At 30.6% G+C, this 19,808-nt stretch overlaps 4 protein-coding genes and 1 long non-coding RNA gene across 5 annotated transcripts; 3 read left to right on the forward strand and 2 right to left on the reverse strand.

Moving 5' to 3' along the window:
- Positions 1 to 215: 215 nt before the first annotated feature.
- Positions 216 to 7,081, reverse strand: LOC126835076 (uncharacterized). Its single transcript, XM_050567378.1, has 14 exons — positions 7,035 to 7,081; positions 5,115 to 5,179; positions 4,925 to 5,034; positions 4,665 to 4,833; positions 4,347 to 4,435; positions 4,011 to 4,201; positions 3,646 to 3,909; positions 3,396 to 3,533; positions 1,782 to 1,934; positions 1,621 to 1,690; positions 1,277 to 1,558; positions 1,105 to 1,146; positions 579 to 821; positions 216 to 316 (listed from the first exon to the last, which is right to left on the reverse strand). Exons 1-14 carry the CDS (start codon positions 7,074 to 7,076, stop codon positions 216 to 218), a joined length of 1,959 nt encoding a protein of 652 aa, XP_050423335.1. The 5' UTR covers positions 7,077 to 7,081.
- Positions 7,082 to 9,087: 2,006 nt separating this feature from the next.
- On the reverse strand, positions 9,088 to 9,546 carry LOC126835077 (dynein light chain Tctex-type protein 2B-like). Its single transcript, XM_050567379.1, has one exon. The coding sequence runs from the start codon at positions 9,544 to 9,546 to the stop codon at positions 9,088 to 9,090; it is 459 nt and encodes a 152-aa protein (XP_050423336.1).
- A 1,005-nt stretch (positions 9,547 to 10,551) lies between these two features.
- Positions 10,552 to 11,010, forward strand: LOC126835078 (dynein light chain Tctex-type protein 2B-like). The gene has a single exon (XM_050567380.1). The coding sequence runs from the start codon at positions 10,552 to 10,554 to the stop codon at positions 11,008 to 11,010; it is 459 nt and encodes a 152-aa protein (XP_050423337.1).
- A 1,928-nt stretch (positions 11,011 to 12,938) lies between these two features.
- Positions 12,939 to 18,734, forward strand: LOC126835079 (uncharacterized protein KIAA2026-like). Its single transcript, XM_050567381.1, has 12 exons — positions 12,939 to 13,063; positions 14,919 to 14,983; positions 15,064 to 15,173; positions 15,265 to 15,433; positions 15,663 to 15,751; positions 15,898 to 16,088; positions 16,190 to 16,453; positions 16,565 to 16,702; positions 18,166 to 18,318; positions 18,411 to 18,480; positions 18,543 to 18,671; positions 18,706 to 18,734. The coding sequence occupies exons 1-12, from the start codon at positions 13,022 to 13,024 to the stop codon at positions 18,732 to 18,734; spliced, it is 1,449 nt and encodes a 482-aa protein (XP_050423338.1). The 5' UTR covers positions 12,939 to 13,021.
- A 9-nt stretch (positions 18,735 to 18,743) lies between these two features.
- LOC126835075 (uncharacterized) lies at positions 18,744 to 19,586 on the forward strand. The gene is made up of 3 exons (XR_007685133.1): positions 18,744 to 18,824; positions 19,017 to 19,276; positions 19,528 to 19,586. It is a non-coding gene; the product is annotated as an uncharacterized LOC126835075 (long non-coding RNA).
- Positions 19,587 to 19,808: the final 222 nt, after the last annotated feature.

The raw sequence follows: 19,808 nt of genomic DNA on the forward strand, positions 1-19,808 counted from the left end.
AAAAATAAACTTAAATTTAAAAAGTAATGACACACATGCAATTAATTTACTAAGATATTTTTAAAACGTTATTATAAAGAAATACAAAAATAAATAAATAGATAAAATAAAAAATACAGTGCATAAGTTAGACAAAAAAAAAATTTTCTTTAATGTCAATTATCTTCGACAGTAAATGTAATAGAGAATATAAAAATATTTAAAATTTATTGATTTTACGTTACGTGAACATACTCAAGTCTTATAAATTGAATGTCAGTCGAACAAAATGCATTGACTAGTATAGGATCGGTGGGGGTTTGGAACTTCCTATTCACTGAAACATGCAAATCAAAAATTATAGAAGTAATATACTATAAGGATAGTAATTATTGACACACACATAAGACGTCAAAATAGGAATGTTTGAGAACAATTGGAAATAATTGTTGTAACGCTTTACAGCAGTAAAGAAGTCTCGACTCTGGAATATAAGTCTTGACCGATGAGTCAGTGTTACTCGACGTTGTGATAGGTAGGAGTATGCTTTTGTATAGTATAATTATCCAAGCTATAAAATGAACTTACGCTAATTGTACACAATGAGTTTTTTGAATCTACGCTCGACACAGTTGGTGAAGTATTCAAAGGCGCTACTGATGAAACGGAAACTATTTTAATGCAGTTATCATCTTCATCTTCATCTTCGCTGATAAGAGATGAGTATAGTGAAGTGTCCGGACAACTGATAATCTTTGCTTTTTTATTTTCATAATATTCATCAATGTCCTGATGGTCTTCCGTTTGTCGTCGTTTGATAGGTTCTTTTTCTTCGCTGTAATCTATGGAAAAAAAAAGATTAAAATAAAGAATGTTTGTCTATTATTTGGGTTAGGATTTAAAACGCCGAGTCAGAAAACATAATACGTTGTCGATGGGAATATAATAAGAACATTAGCTGTAAGCTAGCATGTCAATAACTTTATCTTGGATAATAAATTAAATGGTGTCTTATGCAACAAATGTGCAAGTTGTTTAAATTTAAAGGAAAAAAAAGTAAGTCTGGTCACATCAGTTAATTCAGATAAATGTAATGCATTCGATAAAAAAAATCTTAAAAAGTACCTTCAAAAAGACATTTCTTTGGAATTTGCAAGATGCAACCAACTAATAACAAAAATTATTTTAAATGGTTTCATTATAAATAAAAAAAACCTTTCTTTAAAACATTTTAAATTTGACGCAAATACTTTTTTTTTTTTTTTAGACCACTAAGAAAAATTAAAACCAAACCTACCTAATTTGGTTTTTTTGACTTTATGTTTATTCGCAGGATGTGTCAATTTCCAATCTCTGTACAGGTTTATCTTTGATTCGTTGTTGGTGCTTAGATAATTGTATTCGTGCTTTTCAACCCATCGGAGATATTCTTCGAGCGAAAGTATTAAGCTCTCAGGGTTTCCCTCGGCTACGGATTCCTCGATAAGCGTACGGACTCCTTGCACAGTGTTGGCTATCATTTTGAAATTATCTTCGTTAGGTTTGAACTGGGATCTCGATCGAAACGTTTTACATATGCCTAAACAAAGTAGGAAATTGTTTTAAAAAAAGAGAAACAACAAAAAATCAACGTTATCTCACCTTTGAGCCTAGGCAATTCGTCTTCCAGATCTCTGTTTTCAAATGGTTCTCCTTTAAGACCGCCATCGAACTAGGGTAAAGTTAAAAACAAATAATTAGCTTAAAAAGATAAATCAATTACATTTTTTTACATAAGTTCTCCTGTAAAAACGCATAGTTACCTTCTTATCATTGGAAGTTTTATGATAGTACAGTCGCAGATCGGGCATTATACTAAAGTAAAAATACTCTTCGGTACCATCATTGCTTTTCCATACTGTACATTTCTCTTCTTTACATTTTACAACAATGTCCTTCATACTTTTATATTTAAACTAAAAAAAAAAAAACAGTTTACGAATAATTACTTTTAAAAAAATTAGCTCTCAAAATATGTCGTAGCTTAAATTAAAAAGCCGTAACTCTATAAATACTTTGGTTTTAATCAAACTAAAAGATTCTAAAAAGCATAGAAGTTTCATGAAGATTTTTACTTTTTTTTTTGGAAGCAATATCTAAAAAAACAAGCTGCATCGCATCAAGCTATTAATCTAGCATTCGGTTTGGCCTGAACCGTCCAAAGCACGCAGGCGAGTCCAGTACTATCTTGTATTTAAAATACCTACGGTAAAATTAAATTAAAATGCAACAATTTTTGTGATATTCCAAATTTTGACTTGATAATGTTGAATTTTTTTTTTATCTACCACCATTGTTTTTTTATTTTAACTTGCCTTCAAATTGTGTTAAACTCGGTCCGCGATGGTCTTACAGTAAACACACCGATTTTTAAATAAAAATATTGATATGACATCCCCCATTAAATTATCATCTTCTATATAATTACATTATGCAGTGCATCGTGTACTAAGCGTTCTTGGTGAAAGCCAACTCCAATAAAAATATTGATTAAAACGTTAGTTATTTAGTTGGTTTGACTTATAATTTTGATAATATTTTCAAGTTGTACTAATCTAATTGTTTGTGTAAATTTGACTATGAATGTTGTAAATTAACACGTCCGAACTGTACCGTGAAATATTTTGTAGGTATTTTAAATTTTAAAATCTTTGTTTATTTTTATTTAATTGTGAAGTTGGATTTAAGATATTTTAGCGGTTCATACCGATGCGCACCGATAGGACACATTTAAGAAAACCGTTTGATTGTGTGGCCGTTCACTTCTGATAACGTTATTTTTATTTATCACAATTTCCTTTTAGTTATAAAAAAAAAAAATACAAGCAATAAAAGCAGCGATATTTTCTACACTAAGCTACAAGCTTTTTTTAAAGATAGGTTAGGTTAAAAAAAAAAGAAATAGTAAATAAATTGAATTTAAATTTTTAAGTCGTCAACTAAGATGTATTGTTATGATTAATTAATAATCACAAAAGTCGTAAGAAAAAAACATAAGACGGCCAAATGCAAAATAAAAAAAACATTATGCAAGCATGCAAACTTGTGTGACATTGGCTTTTTGGCCATAAAATAATATTAACATCAATTATTATCCGTGTATTAGTTTCAATGAAGAACTGGTCGATATTTTGAAAAAATAAACATTTTTAATTCTTTCAACAAATACACTGTCAATATTATTATTATTATCTTATATTGATCGCATTATGTTTGCAGTTAATTTATTGTTCAGACTTTGAAATAAAAAAAAATTAAAAATAATCGCGTATGACTTGGCCGGCTATGCAAAAACTACTGGTAAATAAAATTTAAACAAGCTCCGAGATCTACTTAACTATGGTTTTTAATATTTTATGCAGGATTATTAAACTTACCAGTACATGATCGCACAGTCCTTTAAGTAACCAGACTTTAACCAAGTATGGCAATTCAAAATATTCTTTATCGATTAATGGGTTCTTGTCGCCCACGACAGTCCAAAAATCTCGATGGATGCCGAATTCTTTGAAAACCTAAATAAAAATCACAAGTAGTTTCAATTGTAAAAAAAAAACAATCTCTTTTTGCCATTATAATATACGTATGGTGCCATCGTATTGATTTGTTACAAATTTAAACACTTACCTTAGCTTTGCCTTGGTCCTTTTCGTGGTAAACTTCAAACCAACTCGATATTTTTTTCGACAATTTCTCGGTCCAAACTTTGTATGACATTAAATTATTGATACATCTCTTACCGCTCATCGGCCCCAACAATAATGTCATTATTTTACTCATTAACGTCGACTCTTTAGGTATCAAAAACATCCCTTCGATTTCGCCTTGATATACATCTCCGATATGAAAAGTCCCAGCAAGAGCAGATACGAAGTTTCCGATTTCAGCCAACTGAAAAAAAATTATATTTATACAATTTTAGTATTAACGTATAATATAAATTTAAAATTGCATCGAAGCTAAAAGTATAAAATTAAATTTTTCATACAAACCTCCCACATTGAAGTTACATATTGACTGTGGCAATCAAAATCGATTTCATTTTTCCTTCTATTTAGTTCTTCTAATAACATAACACTTTTCTCAGTTAGGGCAATCTTATCCTCAATAGCGTTATGATATATCTTCAATCGTTCTGGACGACAATGAGCGACACTTTTTAATAACTTTGAATCATAATGGTCTGAAATGACAATTTAAATTGAAATAAATACCCATTATTAAAAATATATATATATAATATATGTTAACAATATTCGTTTAACAGTAATACAAAATTAACACAAGCAACTACGACATCACAAATTTTGTAATAAATATGAAAATACCTTTAGGGTATAAGTATTTATAGTCGTAAGTCTTCTCCGTTTTAAATATATCCAACGCCTGTTGAACATCTGTTGTACTCTTTAGACGCCTGCAACACAATCAAATAATAATATTTAACATAAATAGTTGTTTTCCTTAAGGTACAACTGTGTGATCGATCATAAGTGCGTAGGTTGATGAGATGAATTATTTAAATGAAACGTTCACTAAAATTAGCTGTTAACATAAATTGTTAAAGCCATTAGTTGTTGTACTAAATTTATTATGAGGAGGCACTTATGAACAATTATAATTTATTATTTGTAAAATATTATTACTCGTCCAGGCAAAAAATACATTCATCCAACAATTTTTCAACGTTCAAAGCAGCATAAGTAGTCTTATGTCTAGGGCCAAAATATTTGTAACAGTTCAACAAAAGACATCGTATTTCCGTAATCACATCGGCAAACGACTTGTATTCTCCGTCTTCCGCATTCATTTCGACTAAAATTATAGATTATATTTATTAGACTATTTTTTAAAATCCAACGAAAATATGACAGCGTTTACTATAAACGTTTTATTTTATACATACTCTCGTATAAGTCTCTGTTGTCTCTTTTATCAATGTATTCTAGGTAATCCAAATTATGAGCAATTACTTGAACACATTGTGGAGCTACTGTATAGAGTTGCCTTATTATTCTATAAATATTTGTATTATTATTATTACTGTTTCAAAATATTATTTGTAAATTTGAAAAATAAAATAATTTAATGCTTACAATATGGCTTGGTGTAGTTCTTGCTTTTTTTCATCCACAAAATTCGTTGACTCGTCCATGTTTACCTAAACATACAAAAATTGCGGTTTATAGATGTTATTGATTTTAAACAAATATATATATTTATATACAGATAGATTTCCACAAATATTTAGTCAATAGAATCATGTTTTTTCCGTTGAATATTTAACACAATACTTTTAATCTCGTATTTAATTAAATTACTATTTAATAACATATATTTTACTTATAGAAATACAGTTTTTACCTATGTTAGTGCCTGCACAACTTTAAATTGTGCTATCCTTAAGAGTTAAAATGCGATAGGTCACTACGAAACCATTCATCGCAACACAAGTAGTTTCAACGCAAATCAAATAAAACTAAACATTAGAATTTCAATAAACATATAGGTATATACCTATATTTTATTAACTAGTTTTCATAAAAAAAATAAACATTATTAATTATTTATCATATTATTATAATGTCTACTATTTTTTCATCAGTTAATAATGTAAACAATTCAATGATAACCACCACCTATATCATCCCTCTTATCACATTCGACTCTTAATCTAATTATTATTACCAAAAAAAAAAAAAAAATGATTAGCAAATCCAAGTTTACCAATGATTCGATTATAATAATACAAATAAAAATCGATAAATGTATCGATTGTATAACCTACCTAAGAAATAAACGCACAATTATTTTTTTTAAATTAACGCTATGGCTTTTATTTTTAGTCATACTGTTATAATTTTAGAATTGCCCAAACAAAGGTAGAAAGCAAAATAGTTGACATAAAATACACTAAAAGCTATATAAATTAGCGTTTATGTATTATTTCACGGTATTCAAATAGTTTTAAATATGCCTAGTGACAATAGTAAAATTAAATGTTTTCTTTTAATTTTTAAATAAAAATATTTTTTTTTTAAAGATAATATTAAATTCAAATTAATTTCAATTTTTCTGTGTTCACTTGACTATAGAAACGACACTTATCGCATAAAATAGTTACTAAACGTAGCTTAAGTATTGTGACCAAGTTTGTTAAAATCTAAATGAAAAATTGGACATAACATTATGCCAATATCTCATAAATAGTATATGGATTATAAAACCCAGAAAAAAAAATTTTTAACATAGTAGTTATTTAAGTCAATGGTGTAAACATTTAATTGTGAGCGCAAACACAGTTCCCATAAAGTAACCGCAAAATAAAAATATTGCTGAGTAATATAGGGACAAAATACTAATTCTTTGATTGAGTTTGAACTGTTCTAAGAACATCAGAGACGAGTGAAAGTGTTTAGTTCTTTTTAAACAGCCATAAGATATAAAGACACTACGCTGCTCTGATAAAACTGAATTAGCGTTGTGTATTCTAATAATTAATTTTTGAATAAGAGTAATAAAAATGTATAAACTTATTAATTAAATTGTATAAATATCAAGAAAATAAATAGGGATAGCTACTGGTAAGAACTTGTACTGCATGTTAACATGATTTTGACGTCAGAGAGTTGTCATACGAAATGTTCAAAAAATGTTATGTTATTTTTTTAAAAATAATAGCTCAAACAAAAAAAAATCCTTCGGGTTATTTAATTTTGTACAAATCACTCTTCATACCACCTAGTTTCATTTCAATAATTATTGCAAAAAAAATTCGGGATCATTGTGTTATGGTAAGATAAACTGATAAAATTTTAAATTTAGTTTAGAAATTGTGGTGAATTTTTTAAATGATTATTCTCTGGACTAATATTTTAACTTGAAATTTCTGTTTGTACAAACGTTCAAAAAAAAAACAACGCTCAGAAAGACCGTCGACGAAATACACGTTGGTAATTTAAAGTGATTTAATACATTTTTAAATAAAATAAATAACAAATTTATCATTTATTTACCTGGAGGTCGGTGGTCATCATCGGATCTGCGTCAATGTCCATTAGACTTCTTTGGATATTGGAATATTCTTGAAATAAACACTGTTAGAAGAGACTCGTTACAACGTTGTGCTCGTCCGGAAACCGAATGTCGTTTGCCAAAAAACCAAAATATGATTCACCAGCTAATGTTTGGGACACGCCATTACAATAGATAAGGTCTACGGTCAAAATTTCAAATGCGCCATCTACCGCGACCAGCAGGTACCTACAACCTCTTTGGGCGTTTCCAAAGAGATTGTAAGCGACCCGTACCTGTTGTGGCGGGCTCGGGACAATTTCAAAACCGAATAATATTACCTATTATACTTCTCATCGTGTTTATGATTATAATGAAGAATGTATTTATTACCTTGGAAAAGGTTATTTTTCATATCGTTCAACTAATTAACACAACCCGGGTACATCAAGGTAAATAAAAACGGCTGTAATCGTATCTTTTGTGGGCTACAAGAGTCTTATTACTAATCGATTTTCAATGATCTCAGAGTGACCGATTTTTGTGGCTTCATCGTTTATTATTAGTTTACAATATTGTTGATTATCAATGTTTATATTTAAACATACGAAACAATAATCAGAAGCGGACACCCAAAACAATTTGGCAAAACAAAGTTTTAGGTTTTAAATTGTTTTTTTATTGGTTTTTAGGAGAGGGAAACAAGATAAATACTTCTCCTTCCCCTCTCCTCTTTCTCGTTAAAAGCGAACCGGTTATTGGCCGCTGGTACTAATATTAGTTAAAGTAATTGACATACGTTTATTTGTAATTAGTATAGTATGTTAGATAAAATAGGGTTAAATAATTGTATTATAATAACGTAATGATACAATTTTATTACTTTAACTAAAAATAACATTTTAGTGAGATCATTTTAGTTTTTTTAACTAAAAATAACATTATAATGAGATCTATACTCGATTTCGTTGATTTGTGTTTATATGTATCTATCTTTATTAAATATAATCAACAGTTTCGATAGGAACGAAATAAAAAAAGGCGAAAATTTAAGTTCAATTAAATTAATTTAAAAGTAAAAAAAAAAAAAATTGGGCTAGTTAAGAGGCAAAAAAATAGACATTATTTAACAAAAATTTATCTAGTAACAATTTTAAGTAAACCGACTAATTTTAATGAAAATAAATATTACGTTTATCTAGTTATAAAACTTTAAGTTATTTTTCTCCGAGTTATGGACCTAACCGAACGTTTTCCAGCGTTATCTATTGGGCGGATTTCAATTTTTATTTTCTTTGTGTGAAGTTTACTATTTTCTCTATGCGGGCCAAGAGGCCGATTTCTTATTTAGCCATTTGAAAATACCGTAAAAATATAAACGTGTAAACCAAAGCGTTCCGTTTTGAAATAGTGTATAGTTTTACACGCTGTTTGTTTAAAAAAAAAGTGTTGTATCACAGTGTACACTTTTTTCACACCGACCGTAGAGTAGGTGTAATACCTAATTTTCGGCGTTGGTCGTTATCATATTTCTTATCAACCAAATTGTATTATCAATAGAAAACAGTTATCAGTTGATTAATCCTACACCAAAAACACGTTTGTTTTGAAATACCACACCATTTACACTTGACGCTAATTGGTGTAATTTTTTGTCAAAACGAACAAAGCTATTATTGTACCAAAATTGAATTTTTCAATGTATTAAGTCGAAAACTTATATTTTCGACCTAAGTCGTTTGTACCAAGCATATCCAGTATATATATATATTTTATTGATATAATAATATATATTATATGCATTGATAACACACCTAAATCCCACCAGAATGGCGGACCGTCGGCTTCAATTCTTATCGCTAGTTAGCAATCTAGTTTATTATATATATCTGTGTATCAAAGTCTCTTGTACTCTCTCTTTCGTTTAACGTCTTGTACACGCTAAATAATAACAATAGTAATGTTATAATATTTGCGAACAATACAAAAATTGCAATCTTCGTACTACCGGGGGAGGGGTTGGGGGGTGTTTTAGCCGTCGCCATTCTGCGGTAGTCAATAATAGTAAACGGCCACCACTTGGGTGGTGCAAAACAGCTCGGCGTTGCGGTAATTCTCGTGGACCAGCCGATCGGTTTTCTCGTCCCACAGGCACCGCATGCCGATGGTGACCGACTGCCAACGATGCGCCCCGATGAACGTGTGTGCAATTATCTTGTACCGGGACCCCGCCGGGCGTGTGTCGTCGCATATCTCCTTGACGCGGCGCTCCACGTCCCGGACAACGGCCCGGCAAGTGACCTTGTGGTCCAGGTCTTCCCACGTCTTCCCGGCCAGGTAATCCGAGTGGACGGTTTGCACGGCGGTCCTGACCAGCCGCTCGTTGAACGCGTCCCTCAGCCGGGGCCTGACCCTGAACCCGCCGAGCGATTGTAACGATTCGTCCGCTCGCCTGTGGTCGTACTCCCAGTTCGGTTTGCCCGCAAAGATTTTCTCTGTCTCCGCCGTCGTCATGTCTTCGTAACCTCGGCCCTCTTACACCCACACACAATGTATACTAACATACATAAAATATAGATAACAGGCAACAATCAATCATTTTAGAGAGAAAAAAATGATTTGGGCTATAAAATAGGTTTTTAATCCAAAACAAACGCTTCCCAAAAAAAAAAAAAAAAATGATTTTTTTTTTGTCACACTTAGTCGTTTGATAAAATCATTTTCGATTTATTTTAGGTAGATGAAAAATTTTAGCCTTTATAGCATTGGGAACCTTTTTTCATCAGCATTTGGCCTGGTTATTTTTTTACCTATTCAACAATGCCATAGATATTTACCAAACAATCGGAATTTATACACATTTGATAACAATAGGCATATACCTACGCTGCGGTCTTATATAGTATTTTTAAAAACACCCTTCATTACTATTGTCGTTCTTTAGATAACTATATTATACTTGTAAAGGTCGGATTCGAAATTCGAAGACCGGTACAAAAAAAAAAAAAGGATCTATGTTCGTCGGACAAACCATATTATTTATTATTTGGATTTTTATATTTTTTGATTATTTATATAATATGTCAATACCCGACTGCGGAAAAGGGGCAATGTGTTTTTATAAGTTTTAATAATGTATATATAGTATATACATTATAATGTATATTATTATGTATACTATATTATACCTAACATACAATTGATACGACATGGTCGAGTCACAGTAAAAAATATAATATACTTTGCCGAGGTTTGAGTTTTACCTATGTATTTAATTGATATTATTGTTAAATTTAAATTCTCAACGCCAACCCGGGTAATAACACGCTTCCCCCGTGCCATAGGCGACCGTTAGCCGGGCAACGCATGCTGTGTTTATACCGTGTCACGGGGCTTTTTTTTTTTTTTTTTTGGGATGCGTTTGTTTTGGATTAAAAACCAAGTGTTGCCTGTTATCTATATTTTATGTATGTTAGTATACATTGTGTGTGGGTGTAAGAGGGCCGAGGTTACGAAGACATGACGACGGCGGAGACAGAGAAAATCTTTGCGGGCAAACCGAACTGGGAGTACGACCACAGGCGAGCGGACGAATCGTTACAATCGCTCGGCGGGTTCAGGGTCAGGCCCCGGCTGAGGGACGCGTTCAACGAGCGGCTGGTCAGGACCGCCGTGCAAACCGTCCACTCGGATTACCTGGCCGGGAAGACGTGGGAAGACCTGGACCACAAGGTCACTTGCCGGGCCGTTGTCCGGGACGTGGAGCGCCGCGTCAAGGAGATATGCGACGACACACGCCCGGCGGGGTCCCGGTACAAGATAATTGCACACACGTTCATCGGGGCGCATCGTTGGCAGTCGGTCACCATCGGCATGCGGTGCCTGTGGGACGAGAAAACCGATCGGCTGGTCCACGAGAATTACCGCAACGCCGAGCTGTTTTGCACCACCCAAGTGGTGGCCGTTTACTATTATTGACTACCGCAGAATGGCGACGGCTAAAACACCCCCCAACCCCTCCCCCGGTAGTACGAAGATTGCAATTTTTGTATTGTTCGCAAATATTATAACATTACTATTGTTATTATTTAGCGTGTACAAGACGTTAAACGAAAGAGAGAGTACAAGAGACTTTGATACACAAATATATATAATAAACTAGATTGCTAACTAGCGATAAGAATTGAAGCCGACGGTCCGCCATTCTGGTGGGATTTAGGTGTGTTATCAATGCATATAATATATATTATTATATCAATAAAATATATATATATACTGGATATGCTTGGTACAAACGACTTAGGTCGAAAATATAAGTTTTCGACTTAATACATTGAAAAATTCAATTTTGGTACAATAATAGCTTTGTTCGTTTTGACAAAAAATTACACCAATTAGCGTCAAGTGTAAATGGTGTGGTATTTCAAAACAAACGTGTTTTTGGTGTAGGATTAATCAACTGATAACTGTTTTCTATTGATAATACAATTTGGTTGATAAGAAATATGATAACGACCAACGCCGAAAATTAGGTATTACACCTACTCTACGGTCGGTGTGAAAAAAGTGTACACTGTGATACAACACTTTTTTTTTTAAACAAACAGCGTGTAAAACTATACACTATTTCAAAACGGAACGCTTTGGTTTACACGTTTATATTTTTACGGTATTTTCAAATGGCTAAATAAGAAATCGGCCTCTTGGCCCGCATAGAGAAAATAGTAAACTTCACACAAAGAAAATAAAAATTGAAATCCGCCCAATAGATAACGCTGGAAAACGTTCGGTTAGGTCCATAACTCGGAGAAAAATAACTTAAAGTTTTATAACTAGATAAACGTAATATTTATTTTCATTAAAATTAGTCGGTTTACTTAAAATTGTTACTAGATAAATTTTTGTTAAATAATGTCTATTTTTTTGCCTCTTAACTAGCCCAATTTTTTTTTTTTTTACTTTTAAATTAATTTAATTGAACTTAAATTTTCGCCTTTTTTATTTCGTTCCTATCGAAACTGTTGATTATATTTAATAAAGATAGATACATATAAACACAAATCAACGAAATCGAGTATAGATCTCATTATAATGTTATTTTTAGTTAAAAAAACTAAAATGATCTCACTAAAATGTTATTTTTAGTTAAAGTAATAAAATTGTATCATTACGTTATTATAATACAATTATTTAACCCTATTTTATCTAACATACTATACTAATTACAAATAAACGTATGTCAATTACTTTAACTAATATTAGTACCAGCGGCCAATAACCGGTTCGCTTTTAACGAGAAAGAGGAGAGGGGAAGGAGAAGTATTTATCTTGTTTCCCTCTCCTAAAAACCAATAAAAAAACAATTTAAAACCTAAAACTTTGTTTTGCCAAATTGTTTTGGGTGTCCGCTTCTGATTATTGTTTCGTATGTTTAAATATAAACATTGATAATCAACAATATTGTAAACTAATAATAAACGATGAAGCCACAAAAATCGGTCACTCTGAGATCATTGAAAATCGATTAGTAATAAGACTCTTGTAGCCCACAAAAGATACGATTACAGCCGTTTTTATTTACCTTGATGTACGCGGGTTGTGTTAATTAGTTGAACGATATGAAAAATAACCTTTTCCAAGGTAATAAATACATTCTTCATTATAATCATAAACACGATGAGAAGTATAATAGGTAATATTATTCGGTTTTGAAATTGTCCCGAGCCCGCCACAACAGGTACGGGTCGCTTACAATCTCTTTGGAAACGCCCAAAGAGGTTGTAGGTACCTGCTGGTCGCGGTAGATGGCGCATTTGAAATTTTGACCGTAGACCTTATCTATTGTAATGGCGTGTCCCAAACATTAGCTGGTGAATCATATTTTGGTTTTTTGGCAAACGACATTCGGTTTCCGGACGAGCACAACGTTGTAACGAGTCTCTTCTAACAGTGTTTATTTCAAGAATATTCCAATATCCAAAGAAGTCTAATGGACATTGACGCAGATCCGATGATGACCACCGACCTCCAGGTAAATAAATGATAAATTTGTTATTTATTTTATTTAAAAATGTATTAAATCACTTTAAATTACCAACGTGTATTTCGTCGACGGTCTTTCTGAGCGTTGTTTTTTTTTTGAACGTTTGTACAAACAGAAATTTCAAGTTAAAATATTAGTCCAGAGAATAATCATTTAAAAAATTCACCACAATTTCTAAACTAAATTTAAAATTTTATCAGTTTATCTTACCATAACACAATGATCCCGAATTTTTTTTGCAATAATTATTGAAATGAAACTAGGTGGTATGAAGAGTGATTTGTACAAAATTAAATAACCCGAAGGATTTTTTTTTGTTTGAGCTATTATTTTTAAAAAAATAACATAACATTTTTTGAACATTTCGTATGACAACTCTCTGACGTCAAAATCATGTTAACATGCAGTACAAGTTCTTACCAGTAGCTATCCCTATTTATTTTCTTGATATTTATACAATTTAATTAATAAGTTTATACATTTTTATTACTCTTATTCAAAAATTAATTATTAGAATACACAACGCTAATTCAGTTTTATCAGAGCAGCGTAGTGTCTTTATATCTTATGGCTGTTTAAAAAGAACTAAACACTTTCACTCGTCTCTGATGTTCTTAGAACAGTTCAAACTCAATCAAAGAATTAGTATTTTGTCCCTATATTACTCAGCAATATTTTTATTTTGCGGTTACTTTATGGGAACTGTGTTTGCGCTCACAATTAAATGTTTACACCATTGACTTAAATAACTACTATGTTAAAAATTTTTTTTTCTGGGTTTTATAATCCATATACTATTTATGAGATATTGGCATAATGTTATGTCCAATTTTTCATTTAGATTTTAACAAACTTGGTCACAATACTTAAGCTACGTTTAGTAACTATTTTATGCGATAAGTGTCGTTTCTATAGTCAAGTGAACACAGAAAAATTGAAATTAATTTGAATTTAATATTATCTTTAAAAAAAAATATTTTTATTTAAAAACTAAAAGAAAACATTTAATTTTACTATTGTCACTAGGCATATTTAAAACTATTTGAATACCGTGAAATAATACATAAACGCTAATTTATATAGCTTTTAGTGTATTTTATGTCAACTATTTTGCTTTCTACCTTTGTTTGGGCAATTCTAAAATTATAACAGTATGACTAAAAATAAAAGCCATAGCGTTAATTTAAAAAAAACAATTGTGCGTTTATTTCTTAGGTAGGTTATACAATCGATACATTTATCGATTTTTATTTGTATTATTATAATCGAATCATTGGTAAACTTGGATTTGCTAATCATTTTTTTTTTTTTTTTGGTAATAATAATTAGATTAAGAGTCGAATGTGATAAGAGGGATGATATAGGTGGTGGTTATCATTGAATTGTTTACATTATTAACTGATGAAAAAATAGTAGACATTATAATAATATGATAAATAATTAATAATGTTTATTTTTTTTATGAAAACTAGTTAATAAAATATAGGTATATACCTATATGTTTATTGAAATTCTAATGTTTAGTTTTATTTGATTTGCGTTGAAACTACTTGTGTTGCGATGAATGGTTTCGTAGTGACCTATCGCATTTTAACTCTTAAGGATAGCACAATTTAAAGTTGTGCAGGCACTAACATAGGTAAAAACTGTATTTCTATAAGTAAAATATATGTTATTAAATAGTAATTTAATTAAACACGAGATTAAAAGTATTGTGTTAAATATTCAACGGAAAAAACATGATTCTATTGACTAAATATTTGTGGAAATCTATCTGTATATAAATATATATATTTGTTTGAAAATCAATAACATCTATAAACCGCAATTTTTGTATGTTTAGGTAAACATGGACGAGTCAACGAATTTTGTGGATGAAAAAAAGCAAGAACTACACCAAGCCATATTGTAAGCATTAAATTATTTTATTTTTCAAATTTACAAATAATATTTTGAAACAGTAATAATAATAATACAAATATTTATAGAATAATAAGGCAACTCTATACAGTAGCTCCACAATGTGTTCAAGTAATTGCTCATAATTTGGATTACCTAGAATACATTGATAAAAGAGACAACAGAGACTTATACGAGAGTATGTATAAAATAAAACGTTTATAGTAAACGCTGTCATATTTTCGTTGGATTTTAAAAAATAGTCTAATAAATATAATCTATAATTTTAGTCGAAATGAATGCGGAAGACGGAGAATACAAGTCGTTTGCCGATGTGATTACGGAAATACGATGTCTTTTGTTGAACTGTTACAAATATTTTGGCCCTAGACATAAGACTACTTATGCTGCTTTGAACGTTGAAAAATTGTTGGATGAATGTATTTTTTGCCTGGACGAGTAATAATATTTTACAAATAATAAATTATAATTGTTCATAAGTGCCTCCTCATAATAAATTTAGTACAACAACTAATGGCTTTAACAATTTATGTTAACAGCTAATTTTAGTGAACGTTTCATTTAAATAATTCATCTCATCAACCTACGCACTTATGATCGATCACACAGTTGTACCTTAAGGAAAACAACTATTTATGTTAAATATTATTATTTGATTGTGTTGCAGGCGTCTAAAGAGTACAACAGATGTTCAACAGGCGTTGGATATATTTAAAACGGAGAAGACTTACGACTATAAATACTTATACCCTAAAGGTATTTTCATATTTATTACAAAATTTGTGATGTCGTAGTTGCTTGTGTTAATTTTGTATTACTGTTAAACGAATATTGTTAACATATATATATATATATATATTTTTAATAATGGGTATTTATTTCAATTTAAATTGTCATTTCAGACCATTATGATTCAAAGTTATTAAAAAGTGTCGCTCATTGTCGTCCAGAACGATTGAAGATATATCATAACGCTATTGAGGATAAGATTGCCCTAACTGAGAAAAGTGTTATGTTATTAGAAGAACTAAATAGAAGGAAAAATGAAATCGATTTTGAATGCCACAGTCAATATGTAACTTCAATGTGGGAGGTTTGTATGAAAAATTTAATTTTATACTTTTAGCTTCGATGCAATTTTAAATTTATATTATACGTTAATACTAAAATTGTATAAATATAATTTTTTTTCAGTTGGCTGAAATCGGAAACTTCGTATCTGCTCTTGCTGGGACTTTTCATATCGGAGATGTATATCAAGGCGAAATCGAAGGGATGTTTTTGATACCTAAAGAGTCGACGTTAATGAGTAAAATAATGACATTATTGTTGGGGCCGATGAGCGGTAAGAGATGTATCAATAATTTAATGTCATACAAAGTTTGGACCGAGAAATTGTCGAAAAAAATATCGAGTTGGTTTGAAGTTTACCACGAAAAGGACCAAGGCAAAGCTAAGGTAAGTGTTTAAATTTTTAACAAATCAATACGATGGCACCATACGTATATTATAATGGCAAAAAGAGATTGTTTTTTTTTACAATTGAAACTACTTGTGATTTTTATTTAGGTTTTCAAAGAATTCGGCATCCATCGAGATTTTTGGACTGTCGTGGGCGACAAGAACCCATTAATCGATAAAGAATATTTTGAATTGCCATACTTGGTTAAAGTCTGGTTACTTAAAGGACTGTGCGATCATGTACTGGTAAGTTTAATAATCCTGCATAAAATATTAAAAACCATAGTTAAGTAGATCTCGGAGCTTGTTTAAATTTTATTTAACAGTAGTTTTTGCATAGCCGGCCAAGTCATACGCGATTATTTTTAATTTTTTTTTATTTCAAAGTCTGAACAATAAATTAACTGCAAACATAATGCGATCAATATAAGATAATAATAATCATATTGACAGTGTATTTGTTGAAAGAATTAAAGATGTTTATTTTTTCAAAATATCGACCAATTCTTCATTGAAACTAATTCACGGATAATAATTGCTGTTAATATTATTTTATGGCCAAAAAGCCAATGTCACACAAGTTTGCATGCTTGCATAATGTTTTTTTTTATTTTGCATTTGGCCGTCTTATGTTTTTTTCTTACGACTTTTGTGATTATTAATTAATCATAACAATACATCTTAGTTGACGACTTAAAAATTTAAATTCAATTTATTTACTATTTCTTTTTTTTTTAACCTAACCTATCTTTAAAAAAAGCTTGTAGCTTAGTGTAGAAAATATCGCTGCTTTTATTGCTTGTATTTTTTTTTTTGATAACAAAAAAGAAAATTGTGATAAATAAAAATAACGTTATCAGAAGTGAACGGCCACACAATCAAACGGTTTTCTTAAATGTGTCCTATCGGTGCGCATCGGTATGAACCGCTAAAATATCTTAAATCCAACTTCACAATTAAATAAAAATAAACAAAGATTTTAAAATTTAAAATACCTACAAAATATTTCACGGTACAGTTCGGACGTGTTAATTTACAACATTCATAGTCAAATTTACACAAACAATTAGATTAGTACAACTTGAAAATATTATCAAAATTATAAGTCAAACCAACTAAATAACTAACGTTTTAATCAATATTTTTATTGGAGTTGGCTTTCACCAAGAACGCTTAGTACACGATGCACTGCATAATGTAATTATATAGAAGATGATAATTTAATGGGGGATGTCATATCAATATTTTTATTTAAAAATCGGTGTGTTTACTGTAAGACCATCGCGGACCGAGTTTTACACAATTTGAAGTCAAGTTAAAATAAAAAAACAATGGTGGTAGATAAAAAAAAAATTCAACATTATCAAGTCAAAATTTGGAATATGACAAAAATTGTTGCATTCTAATTTAATTTTACCGTAGGTATTTTAAATACAAGATAGTACTGGACTCGCCTGCGTGCTTTGGACGGTTCAGGCCAAACCGAATGCTAGATGAATGGCTTGATGCGATGCAGCTTGTTTTTTAGATATTGCTTCCAAAAAAAAAAGTAAAAATCTTCATGAAACTTCTATGCTTTTTAGAATCTTTTAGTTTGATTAAAACCAAAGTATTTATAGAGTTACGGCTTTTTAATTTAAGCTACGACATATTTTGAGAGCTAATTTTTTTAAAAGTAATTATTCGTAAACTGTTTTTTTTTTTTTTAGTTTAAATATAAAAGTATGAAGGACATTGTTGTAAAATGTAAAGAAGAGAAATGTACAGTATGGAAAAGCAATGATGGTACCGAAGAGTATTTTTACTTCAGTATAATGCCCGATCTGCGACTGTACTATCATAAAACTTCCAATGATAAGAAGGTAACTATGCGTTTTTACAGGAGAACTTATGTAAAAAAATGTAAATGATTTATCTTTTTTAAGCTAATTATTTGTTTTTAACTTTACCCTAGTTCGATGGCGGTCTTAAAGGAGAACCATTTGAAAACAGAGATCTGGAAGACGAATTGCCTAGGCTCAAAGGTGAGATAACGTTGATTTTTTGTTGTTTCTCTTTTTTTAAAACAATTTCCTACTTTGTTTAGGCATATGTAAAACGTTTCGATCGAGATCCCAGTTCAAACCTAACGAAGATAATTTCAAAATGATAGCCAACACTGTGCAAGGAGTCCGTACGCTTATCGAGGAATCCGTAGCCGAGGGAAACCCTGAGAGCTTAATACTTTCGCTCGAAGAATATCTCCAAAGGGTTGAAAAGCACGAATACAATTATCTAAGCACCAACAACGAATCAAAGATAAATCTGTACAGAGATTGGAAATTGACACATCCTGCGAATAAACATAAAGTCAAAAACACCAAATTAGGTAGGTTTGATTTTAATTTTTTTTAGTGGTCTAAAAAAAAAAAAAGTATTTGCGTCAAATTTAAAATGTTTTACAGCTAATGTTCTTATTATATTCCCATCGACAACGTATTATGTTTTCTGACTCGGCGTTTTAAATCCTAACCCAAATAATAGACAAACATTCTTTATTTTAATCTTTTTTTTTCCATAGATTACAGCGAAGAAAAAGAACCTATCAAACGACGACAAACGGAAGACCATCAGGACATTGATGAATATTATGAAAATAAAAAAGCAAAGATTATCAGTTGTCCGGACACTTCACTATACTCATCTCTTATCAGCGAAGATGAAGATGAAGATGATAACTGCATTAAAATAGTTTCCGTTTCATCAGTAGCGCCTAGACCTTTGAATACTTCACCAACTGTGTCGAGCGTAGATTCAAAAAAATCATTGTGTACAATTAGCGTAAGTTCATTTTATAGCTTGGATAATTATACTATACAAAAGCATACTCCTACCTATCACAACGTCGAGTAACACTGACACATCGGTCAAGACTTATATTCCAGAGTCGAGACTTCTTTACTGCTGTAAAGCGTTACAACAATTATTTCCAATTGTTCTCAAACATTCCTATTTTGACGTCTTATGTGTGTGTCAATAATTACTATCCTTATAGTATATTACTTCTATAATTTTTGATTTGCATGTTTCAGTGAATAGGAAGTTCCAAACCCCCACCGATCCTATACTAGTCAATGCATTTTATTCGGCTGAAATTCAATTCATAAGACTTGAGTATGTTCACGTAACGTAAAATCACTAAATTTTAAATATTTTTATATTCTCTATTACATTTACTGTCGAAGAAAATTGACATTAAAGAAAATTTTTTTTTTGTCTAACTTATGCACTGTATTTTTTATTTTATCTATTTATTTATTTTTGTATTTCTTTATAATAACGTTTTAAAAATGTCTTAGTAAATTAATTGCAT

Source organism: Adelges cooleyi, unplaced genomic scaffold (assembly GCF_023614345.1).
Source record: "Adelges cooleyi isolate 19-005CV unplaced genomic scaffold, UGA_ACOO_1.1 ACOO_flye_CR_arks_rails_tigmint_CR_PRNA_210, whole genome shotgun sequence".
Classification (NCBI taxonomy): Eukaryota; Metazoa; Arthropoda; class Insecta; order Hemiptera; family Adelgidae; genus Adelges; species Adelges cooleyi.